An 11,334-nucleotide genomic window follows, 5' to 3' on the forward strand; every position below is an offset into this window, starting at 1 on the left:
CTCTACTGGTCGTCGCGCCGCTGAGACTGACGCAGACGATCAGTTGCACTCCTTTGCGAATACTCCAGTGGAAAGGACAAGCTGAACGGGGCGACAGCGGCAGCTGCAACGGCAAAGAAGACTGCGTCAGGAGGCCACCGACGATGACGGGGGGGCTGTTGCTGCCTTTCTCATCACCTTTGGGTTCCCTGATGGATGTTGAGAGGGTGGGAGACAGCCTCTTTGTGATTTGATGCACAGTTATCTGAGCTCGCCTTTTGAACGGTAGTCTGCCAGTTCATCACATCTGTGTCCCGTCTCGGTAGCCGCTTCGTGAGGAGAATGCGCTGCAGCGATGCGACGGTCAGGAATGGCTGGACAAGCCTTCTCTCTCTTTTCCTTACGCAGGTCTCTAGCGTCTAGCCGGTGCCAAGGCATCGGTCTGCGCACAGCGAAAACGCCACCGTCTTTGCTGGCACTCTCGTGAAGGCGTCGTGCAATTACTTCTTCTCTTGCTCTCCTGACCCTCCCTTTTCTTTGCCGTGCCTCTGGAACCATCAAACGCCCTCGCTCATTCATCGTTGTTCGCCCGTCAACAACACCTACATACGTCCACGAATAAGCGACTGGGTTGCAAGCTAACAAGCAAACGACGGCAATAGAGGCGTCAGGAGCACGAAGTGTTTTCGAGCACGTAAGCTGCTCGCCATAAAGGTGTCGATTGTGGGTGTTGGTGAATGCTGCTGGCCCACTGCTCCATCTCTCCGCCTTCTCTAAATGCGTGCTAAGCAGGGCTTTAAGTACCCGTGAAACGAACCCTGATGAAAGGCAGGTAGGGGTGTGTGTGGTGGATTCAGTCTGCTATCGTCAGTCGCGTGGTCTCGGTGCATTGCTGACTTGCATTGTTTCCGTTTTGCTTGTTGTGTGCTTTGCTCTTTTTTTGAGTTGCCACGCATGTCGCTCGCCGCCTTTTCGCAGTACTCTCTTGCGGCGGTGGTACGCAGCCTCCGCAGTGCTCCGGGCGGGACAGAGGAGGCGGCAGTGGACAAGTACATCGCAGACACGAAGAATGAGGCAAACGTTGCAGATCCGCAGGTCAAGATGGTGGCGATTCAGAAGGCAACTTATTTTTATATGCTTGGGTACAGCTCGCAGTACGCGAACTTCCGCATTGTAGAGCTGATGGCGAGTCCTTTTTTTCTTCACAAACGCGTCGCCTACTTGGCTGCCTGCCTGACTTTTACCGAAGACACGGACGTGATTCCCTTAATGACGGCGTCGCTGAAGCGCGATTTGAGCAGCAGCAACCAATTTGAGGTTGGCCTTGCCTTGTACTGCATTGCATCAATCTGCACCCCTGACATGGCGCAAGACGTTGTGGTGAATGTTGTCAACCTACTCGGCCACCCTCGGGCGTACGTGCGCAAGAAAGCGACGCTCAGCCTCTACCGCATCTTTCTGAGCTACCCTGAGTCTCTGCGCGTGACGTACGGCCGACTAAAGGAGAAGCTCGAAGACAATAACGAAAAGGCTGACACCGACCCCGCGGTGCGCGGCGCTGTTGTGTGTGTGCTGTGCGAGCTGGCACGCCGCAACCCAGCCAATTTTCTAGGGTTGGCGGTCCCTTTCTACTCCCTCCTGTCCTCCGTACACAGCAACTGGACACTGATCAAGATTGTGAAGGTGTTTGGCTACTTTGCGCCGCTCGAGCCGAGGCTCGGAAAGAAGCTTGTGGAGCCCATCACAAGCCTCATCAGTACCACCACCGCCAAGTCGGTACAGTACGAATGCCTGCTGGCCGTTGCGAACGGAATGAGCCAAGTGTTGTCGCTGAAAAAGTTGGCAGCAGAAAGGATTCGCAGTTTTGTTGAAGACGCCGATCCCAACTTGAAGTTCCTCGGGCTGGAGGCACTCTCCCTACTAGTCTCCTCCTCCGAAAATCGGAAGCTGCTCACGGATCAGAGAGAGGTGGTGCTGAGATGTCTGAACGACCCGGACAGTACGATCCGACTCAAGGCTCTGCACTTGCTTCGAGACCTGACAACGCGCAAGACGGTGGTGTCACACATCAACCAAATGTTGGATCGCTGTGTGCGCACCCCACTAGACGAGGAGTGGTCGAACGCCGTCATCCGCACGATTATCGAAACAGCGCAGACGAACGACTATGAGTGGATCCTAGATTTTGAGTGGTACCTCAGTGTGCTGCTTGACCTATGCGTGGTGGAGCTGACGGTCTACACCCACGGCGCCTTCATGGAGCAGGAGCTGGTCTGTATTCTGTCGCGCGTAAGCGGCGTGCGGCGGGCAGGTGTGGAGGAGATGGTGGGGCTGCTGACGCATGTGCGCTTGCTCAGACGCGACTGGCAGCACTCCACACAGTGGCGCATCCTCTGCGCCGCTGCCTTCATCTGTGGCGAGTATCCGCATTGGGTTCCTGACATTGCGGAGACATGCCGGGCACTTCTCGCTGAGCCCATCACGCTACTGCCTGCGGAAGCGCAGCTGGCGTGTGTCACAGCGGTGGGAAAGATCGCCGCATACGTATATCAGCCGTGCGCTCGTCATGTCGAGCTGCGCAATGGTGAAGAGGACTGCCGTGGCGCCGAAGAGGGAGAGGAGCGGATAGTCCCGTCGCTCGCGAACCTAATACAAACGGCGTTGCTGCCGGAAACAGATGAAGTGAGCGTGGTGTTCGACAGCTCCGCTGAACGCGATGCGAGGGGCGCCGTTGCGCAAGCTCACCGTGGTCTTCGACGCTTCTGCCATAGCACCTTCCCAAGTGTGTCAGAACGGGCTCTTCTGGTGGAGTATCAAGTAGTGGAGCAACCTGAGGTAGGGCCGAAACTGTACGAGGCGGACCTCCCCCCAGTGGCTGTCGGAGCGCAGGATGCGATCGAGATACCGGAAGGACTGGATTTGGATGCCCCCTTCTGTGAGAACGTGGCCGCACTCATGTCCCTGAGCGGCAGTGAGGACAGCGACGGCAGCAACGGTGGTCTCGGTGATGGTGAGGGGGATGACTTGGACTCGAATTTCAACTTGGAGTACCGCATTGAGCAGCAGCGCCGCACAGAGCAGGCGCGACGGGAGGAGATGGCTGCCTACTACCTGCGTGACTCAGCAGACGCAAACGTAGTCGTACCCAAGGATTTTGGTGCCTCACCACCGCCGCCCCGCTCCGTGCATCAGATTGAAGGCGATGACGGTCTTGACTCCCATGCTGGCGCGGCGTCCCACCACAACCGACACACGCGTACGCGTCGTCCACAGAAGGTCTTCAGCATCAACCGCCAACTGTCAAAGCCGGCGGACTACGAGAAGAAGGTGACGCAGCTGCGTCGATCAAACTCACCTGAGGAAGACGAAGCGACGCGCAAGTTGCGCAGTATCGACGTTACTCGCGCTCTTGGCGCGGATGAACGTTTGCCGGAGACACTGTCCTATGAGCAGCTTCTCCAGAAGCAGCAGCAGAACAGGTGCGGTAACCGCTTGCGCGTAGATGCAATAGCGGCACTTCAGGCCTCTGGGTCGGCCCCAGTTACTCTGTACAACCAGAGTCCACTGCGGTTGTACATGACGGTGACAGGCTGCAAGGTGCGCAGGGACGGCTTTCACCTCAGTTGTGCTGTGGAGTGTGTTAACAGCACAAGCAGCATTGTTGTTCGCGACGTTCAGCTGACACTTGTGCCGACGACCACTGTTGACATGGGGAACGTCGCCCTGCAACTGGAGGCGGTGGAGTCCGAGGTAGCGGAGGACGCGGGTGGTGGCACCTCCCTGACAATAGCCGAGAGGCTGAAGAGTTCCGCGATGGTGCGGGTGCCGATTGTTGTGCGGCTAAGCCGCCTACCCCCGTCTTTTGCAGACGCGCCGCTGTCGCTGAACCTCACCTGGACTGCAGAGCGTAAGCATTGCCAGGCAGCGCTGACACTACTGCTAGAGTATGTCTACTTCACGAAGCCTGTGTTGCCTGGCTCCGTGCTCACCTCTCACGAGTACCTCGAGGAAGTTGTTGGCAAGAGCCTAGCTGCAGCCCCGATAGCCACTGCCTTTCTGCCGTGCAGCAAGACGGCGATCATGACTGGGGTTGTGGCTGCCATGCCGCAGCTGCGCCTTTCCCCGATTGACGTGTTCAAGGATGCGCTCTCCATGTACGGTCTTCTGCATGGCCGTAAGTCAGAACTGGCACGCACGCATGTGGCGGTGCTGCTGCAGGAGCAGGAGGTGGATGGTTCAAAAGGAATTCTAGTGATGGTGCGGTGTCACTACCCCATGTTGAGCAAGGCGCTCATTCTGAAGCTGGCGGAGCTGGTGGGTGTACGCTAACAATCTCTGGAACCAGAGATAAAGCGTCCGGTAGGGGGTTGATGGAAAGCCAGTCTATGGAGTTTGTGGTGTTGCTCTGTGCGCACCCGACGGTGCGACTGGTCTACCCGCCGCTGATGTGACTGTAGATACCGATCTCTCTCTCTCTCTCGGCGCATCTGTGCAGACGTACGTGTGCTGCGCTCCCTTCTTACTGGCTGATATCTTTATGTCTGTCTCTCGTGCCCACGTGTTCATTCCTTGTTGCGCTTGAGTCTCTCTCTCTCACACTCGCTCTTCACACATGGGTACACACGAAGAGGGAGCCAACGCCGACCCCCACTATCTTCGCTACAACGAAATAAAGGTAGGGATGACAGACGGCAGCTTCAAACAATGCGCATGTGAACCGTTGGTGTGGTGTCTCTCCCGTTAGAGAATGTGCGGAGTTGCTCATTGTGGTCGTGTCGACAAAATGCCATGTGATGTCCTAACCCACTGCAGTCTGAGGTGTGCCCCTCCCTCGCTGTGTATTGACTGAAACATATGTACGGAAGTAGCGTTGGCAGAGCTTCCTTCTCCCTCCTCGAAACCGTGACCGCGTCTCTCTCTCTCTCTCTCTCTCTCTGTGTCTGCGCATGTTTCAATGCTCGCCCACATCCTTCGCCGCGCCATTATCGTCCACCTTCTTCTTCCTCCCTTTTCCCCCTCTCCTTTGGTTTTTCGCTATTTCCTTCTCTATCCATTGGGCTCTCTCGCACCGAGCATTTCTTTGTCCATCCTCCCTCTCCCCGCCTTCCCGCCGCACCTACATCATTTTGGTGCAGCTATGCCTCAATGGTTAGCGTATCATACCCTTTGCTTTCCTCCTCTTTCGCGTCTCCGAACGCGGCGACCGTCTCCGCCACCGTCCATGGATGTATACGGCATCCACTTCAACTACTTCCATTTCTTCTTCATTCTCACCTCTCTGTTCTCTCTTCTCTCTGCCTTGCGTTATCTGTTGCCCGTTGGTGGTAGTGGTGGTGGTGGTGGTGCCGTAACACATCCAAACTGGAACGCCACCTATACGACGCAAACGCCGTCATCACGGAAGGGGCTGTGCGAGCTGGTCCCCTCCTTCCGTGGTTCATTGTAGAGTAGAAGACCCACGGAGGTCATTGTGGGGAGACGCACCGCGTGTTTTTCTATTTTCTGTGCTCTTTGAACACCTTTGCTGAAGGCGTGATTCACCCGACTCGCTGTCAGCTGCGACTTCGTCCAGGTTCTCCTGTCGCAGTCTCGTGTATCAGTCAGAGACTCTTCTTCAACGCTTTGTTTTTCTCTTCTCCCGGCATAGTTGTCTCTTATAGTTTCTGGTCAGTGTGTCTGTCTACGAGTTTGGATCGTCCGCATCCTCGCTGCGTTCTCTTTTCGCTCTCCATATCTCTTCTGCTTCTTCGAGTTACTCTCTGTTCACTACTTCCCCTCCACTCAACCCCCTCCCCTGTTACCGCTGGCATACGTGCGCGTGCAAAGGATAGGCTTGAAGAGTAAGTCGTCCTCACCTTATTTGAGTTGCGTTCTTCGACCTGCCGGCTCTTGTGGAATACGCTTGACGTGTATGCAGCGGACTGGTGACGGCGGTGGTGCAGCCAGTATGAGGGTGGGCGAGGCAACCTCGCCGCGCTCGACGCCAAATCTGACACCGAGCTCGTTCCATGGCGAGCTAAACTGCGGCGACGTCCCTGATCATGCGAATGGCGGTGTTGGTGGTGCTAATCCTCAAGGCAGCCTCGTCACCTCCCTCACCCCATCGCCTGCAGTGCGGAGCTCCAGTAGTGCGAAAGAGGCCACCGCCGCCACGCCAATTTACCAAACAAGAAAGCGGATGAAAGGGAGGCCGCAAAATGCGCTCTTCATGCTTGCGTGCACCATGGGTGGCGAAGCTTCCACAGGGACAAACAACTCGCAAGTGGTGGATCTCCGAGCGCTGGACCCATCACCGTGTCCCTCGCGCGAGTCCCACTCGCCTCCGCGGTCTGGCTCTCGACACCATCTCGGCTTGCGCTCCGAGGATGTACCGGCGACACAGATCCTTGATTTCCTGTACCTGGGGAGCGTGAAGGATGCGCAAGATGCCGCCTTCTTGGCAAAACATCAAATTCGCTATATACTCAACGTCTCGCAAGAGGAGTACTGGTCGGTCGATAAGAAGGTGCAGATCTTCACCTTCAATGTGGACGACTCCGCCACGGCCGACATCGCGGCGCTCTTTCAACCCACGCGCGAGCTCATCAACAGCATTCGCGCGCGCTACTACCGCTACGCAGGAAGCGAAAGCTCTACGCGGCCGGCGGTGCTGGTGCACTGTCAAAAAGGCCGCAGTCGCTCCGTGACGATCGTGCTGGCGTACCTCATCTACACGAACGGCTGGTCCGTGGCGGAGGCAATGAAGTATGTCGGTACGCGTCGACCCTGCGCGGAGCCGAACATCGGCTTCATGGAGGAGTTGCGGAAGCTGCAGGAGAGCCTCTCCCCTGAGGAACGCACGAGGCGGTACAGCGAGCTTTGCTGGTTCATGCGCAACCTGAGCGCGGAAACGGCGCAGTCGCAAGTACGGGAGCTATTCGAGAAGCGCATTGGCATAGTGCGACATGTCGTTACCTACGTCGTGGCCGGTAGTGAAGCTGGCAACGTTGGCGACGTTGGCACAACTGAAAACGCTGATGGTGGTGGTTTAGTGACAACGCAACATAATGCACGACTCTCCGCGTCTTTGCCGGCAACTCCGTCCCCTAGTGTCATTGGTACCGCGGAGCCTCTGGTGCCTCCTGATCTTGGGGTAATGCCGGGGAAGCAAGCGAGCGGTTTCAATGAGCAGCGTGCAGCCACACATACCGACTCACCCGCGTACAAAGACGCCCGTGACGCTGTGAGCCCGCTCCGCCGTCCGGGCACGGAGAAGACAATGCTGTGCTTTGTCTTCTTCACCTGCCGCGAGGACGTACTAAACGGGATCAAGTCAGGGCAGTTTAAGCAACTGCTTCGCCAGCTCCACCCGGCAACAGGCAAGCAGATCAAGTACGCCACCGGGCCAAAGCTGAAGAAAATGATGGTGGAGCATCAGAGCATATCCGGCAGCTTTGTGCAAGATGTGGCGAGATTCCGCGGTCACGCCACCACCTCACCAGATGACGAATCAGAAGCGACTGGTGTCGACGGTGCACCCCAGGCAGAAGGAACGGTACCTACTACTAGCAAGGCGGCAGAGGAGACGCTGTCTGTGTGAACTTCCTCTGCGTCGCACGCTGTGGAAACATTCTGTAGTTTTTAACTTTTCCACTTCCCCCCACACTCCCGTCTGTGTTGCCTAGCAATTCATATGCCACGCAGACATGCGCACTTAAATGTGCAAGCACGCCTCTCCCCAGGCTGTAACGTGCGACTGCTTTCTCCTGCTGAACTGCGCTCCTAGAAGTGCATCTGTACACCTTCTCGTGTATGCTTCTCTTCTTTCTGCGCGTATGTGTCGGCGAGTGTGCTTGGGTGTGAACAGGCACCTACCGGCGTCTTTGTCCGCGCGCGTGTATGGTATGCTGGATAATGGTGAGTCCTTTGCTTGTCGGTGCACAGTAAAACTAGCAGCAGTTATAGAGGCGTTGATGCAGTCGCTCTGCTGTTACCGCAGAGGCCACTGGCCGTGCGTCCCTTCTTTTTTTATTGAGAACCGCAGCAGCGATGACTGCACCGGCAGAACACACAAGGCAACGGATGGGGAGAGCAAAGGGCGGGTGTCGAAGCGAGGCGAGAGGGATGTGCTACACGAAGGTCTTGCGCGCAACCCCTCCTCACACTGTAGAGTCTTACTCGCAGCAGCCTTTGCAGAGCACGCGCGTCTGGCGTCAATGCTCCATGAAGTGGGGCCCACCGCCTCCATGTTCGGGAGTTGCTACGCTTGTCGTTTTCTTTGCCTGTCGAGGTCACCCTCTGTGGTTCCTCTGCAAATCCCTTCCCACTTTGCGGTCGTGCTTGGAGCCTCCTTTTTCCCCGTCTAGTGCTTCGCTCCTCATGTGAATACGGGACTCGGCGACTCGTTTGATGCCATCCATGCATTCGCTTTCTTGTGCTTTGTCCCAAGCGCTAGTTGTCTCTCTCTTTCTCTCTCTCTTGCTTAACGCAGGCAAAGGTGCTTGCCAGGTGACCAACCGTTCACACACAAGGCGCCAGACGCCAGCAGCACAACACGCTATCTGACTCATCACCTGTCGAGATGGCATCGCCGCAGTACTCCACTCCGTATTCAGTGCTGAGCTACCCAACCTACACCCCTCTCTCCGTGGCACCTCTCAAGGGGGATGAATCACCTGCGGGTGACGATGTCTCGCTAGTTCATGTTGCTGTGACGGCGGACGTGGCCCATCAGCACATTAACCCAACGCCTGCGCTTCAACAGCTGTACACGCCATCGACAGCGGCCAATAACGGGACCAGGTGTCCTGCACCAGTCGTCGGGACAGCCTCTCAAGTGCAGTCCGGTAAGCTGTTCTCTGTTGCACCCCACCTCACTCGTGTTAACGCCCCGCTCTATGCCCCATCTGGAGCAGTGAAGGTGGAGCCAATGCTGTACGGTGGTTCTCCACCGCCGGTGTCCGCCGCGCAGCCGTACTACAACGACATTGCTGGCATCCAAGATCGGTCCACAGTGCCCTTGACGCGCCAATCCCCTTCTCGCTCCCACACCCCTGCGCTGGTGGTGGGCGGAATTGAGGTGGAGGTCCAGTCCGACGTGGTCTCTATCTCGCAGGCCGCACCAAACTTGTGCGCTTTTCAGAAAGAATGTTACTCTCTTCTGTCGATGTTGAATGCTTCCTCTCTCCCGCGGCGGATGGCACCGTCACCGAGCACCGCAGTCAACCCTCCCCATCCCCCGCTTTCAGTTGTCACGGACGCTGAGGCCACCTGCGCCGTGACGGGCGCCGTTCGCCGGGAAAGGCAGCCAGTGATCATCCCGTTAGCTCACGCATCGGCATCAACCTTATCTTCCGCGAAAGTCTCGTCACCATCGCCTTCTCTGGCAGGAGAGAGGGTAGAAATGAAGGCCTCTACAGAGGACTCTGCGCACTCAGCAACGTACGTGCAGCTGATGCAGGAGATGGACGATCTCGCCAGCTTGTTGGAGGGGGAAGGTGAGCTGCCGGGGCAGCGATGTGCGGCATCTCGGCAACATAGTGTGTCTGGCACCACTCCAGCGAAGGGGGCTAGGGGTGACTACGTTGCTTCCATGACTCCAGTGCCGTCTGCGAGGCCGGCAAACTCGCCGACAGACACCCCTGAGAAGCAGTGCCAACCGACGCCTGATACTCACCAGTGCGACCGATCAAGACCACCGTCGTTGCCGCCTCTTCCACCGAGCAGGGGAGAGCTGGTGAACGCCCCTACGAGACCCTTTTGGTCGACCCAGCTGCTGAAGTGGATTGCCTACCTTGTGGAACAGCGGCAGAGCGCGCTGCAACGCATCCAGGCTTTTGAGGACGCTCGCGCACCTAGTCGACGGGGGGCCAGTGTCAGCGCCGTAGCAGACGAATCAGCCACTACCTTATCGCCCTCACCGATCCGGGTGACGGAGGAGGTGCTACGATTGCTGCGCTCCCTCGACCCGGCGACCGGTGACGTGGACACGTGGACGGCTATCCAGCAGCGACACACGTGCACGCGCATGGCTAATCTTCTGGCGGAGATGACAGCGACGGAGGAAAAGGCAATGGCCGATGTCCTGAACGACGCTGCAGCGGGCGCCACGCTGGAACAGGAGAGCACCGTCAAAAAGCTGCCCACCACGATTGAAGCAACATCATCACCGGCGAGTGCTGTCTCGGAGGCATATCGGCAGGACATGATGGTAACCCTTTCGCTTCTTGAACAAATCTCACAGGAGAACAAGGCGCTGAAGCTTCGTGTGGAGGAGGTGGAAACCCAAGCCACAAAGGTGCGCGAGGAGATGGAGCGCGAAAAGGCCGCTAAAGAGGAACTCGGGAAGTACTTCGATCGACTCGCCGCAGATAATAGCAGGCTTACAGCAGAACTGAGTGAGATGGAGGCCAAGCTTCGGAAAACAGAGGAGGTGGCCAAATCAGTGTCGCAGGAGGAGGTATTGCGCAACCAACTAGACCGTCAGACACTTCACTTGCGCGATGTGCGCGCCGAGCTGGACGACGTGAAGGACGATAGCGACGCGCTGCGGCGCACTATTCTGCAGCTTCGAGATGCGCTAGTGCGACACCGAGCTGTTATTGATCTGCTGACGCGCCGCCGGCGTGAGCGAGAGCACGCTGCTGCTGGGGTGGCGAGGCGATCCGGCAGCCGTCGCGCTCTCAGTCCGGGGATTGAAAGTCCTTTCACGCAACTGATTGAGGATGTTCTCTCCGGTGCCTGCGACCCACCGTCGTTCTCATCGTCCACCGCACCACCCGAGATGAACCATTCATCCGACAATGACGCTGGTGGGGACTCGGATGGGCACACATCCCTTCGGTGAAGTCAGCGCTGGCCAGCCTGTCGTCGCTTGTCGCGGCAGCCACTGTTGTTCGTGTTGTGTTGTTCTTTATGTTTCTCGGCTCCTACCCTTATAGTTGTGTATATGTCTGTGTGTGTGTGCGCGCGTTAGGCGGAGAAGTTCATGCATAGGGATGTAACATCTTATCCATGCACACCGCACCTGCTTCTCACAAGCCTCTTTTCCATCCGCTGCCCCTCACAACACATCCATGCATAGATGCCTTCCCTCGAGAAGGTCGTTGCGCGAGGCGACTGTCTACCAGTACGAGAATGAAACAGCGCCCAGCCACTCACCTCCCCCTCCACACACACACACACACACACAGACGCAAAGTTGTGCGCGCACCGACACCCGGACACCGACGGGTGTATCCGTGCACACCACTTCCCCCTGGCCTCTTCATTCTCTCTGCTTGTGCTCCCTGTTGAACGAGGCGCCCACCCCCAGTGCGCGGTACATCAGGGTCCAGTGCCCTGCTCTCTGTGTGGGGAGAAGCTCAGGTAGCTCGA

The 11,334-nt window shown here is 57.4% G+C and overlaps 3 protein-coding genes across 3 annotated transcripts; all 3 read left to right on the forward strand.

Annotated features, from left to right (window-relative positions):
• Nucleotides 1-933: 933 nt before the first annotated feature.
• LPMP_080090 (adaptor complex protein (AP) 3 delta subunit 1, putative) lies at nucleotides 934-4,308 on the forward strand (the record flags this gene model as incomplete). The annotated part of the gene is made up of 1 exon (XM_010705839.1): nucleotides 934-4,308. The coding sequence occupies one exon, from the start codon at nucleotides 934-936 to the stop codon at nucleotides 4,306-4,308; it is 3,375 nt and encodes a 1,124-aa protein (XP_010704141.1).
• Nucleotides 4,309-6,202: 1,894 nt separating this feature from the next.
• On the forward strand, nucleotides 6,203-7,558 carry LPMP_080100 (dual-specificity protein phosphatase, putative; the record flags this gene model as incomplete). The annotated part of the gene is made up of 1 exon (XM_010705840.1): nucleotides 6,203-7,558. The coding sequence occupies one exon, from the start codon at nucleotides 6,203-6,205 to the stop codon at nucleotides 7,556-7,558; it is 1,356 nt and encodes a 451-aa protein (XP_010704142.1).
• A 981-nt stretch (nucleotides 7,559-8,539) lies between these two features.
• On the forward strand, nucleotides 8,540-10,804 carry LPMP_080110 (hypothetical protein; the record flags this gene model as incomplete). The annotated part of the gene is made up of 1 exon (XM_010705841.1): nucleotides 8,540-10,804. The coding sequence occupies one exon, from the start codon at nucleotides 8,540-8,542 to the stop codon at nucleotides 10,802-10,804; it is 2,265 nt and encodes a 754-aa protein (XP_010704143.1).
• Nucleotides 10,805-11,334: the final 530 nt, after the last annotated feature.

Source organism: Leishmania panamensis (genome assembly GCF_000755165.1).
Source record: "Leishmania panamensis strain MHOM/PA/94/PSC-1 chromosome 8 sequence".
In the NCBI taxonomy this organism is placed as follows: Eukaryota; Euglenozoa; class Kinetoplastea; order Trypanosomatida; family Trypanosomatidae; genus Leishmania; species Leishmania panamensis.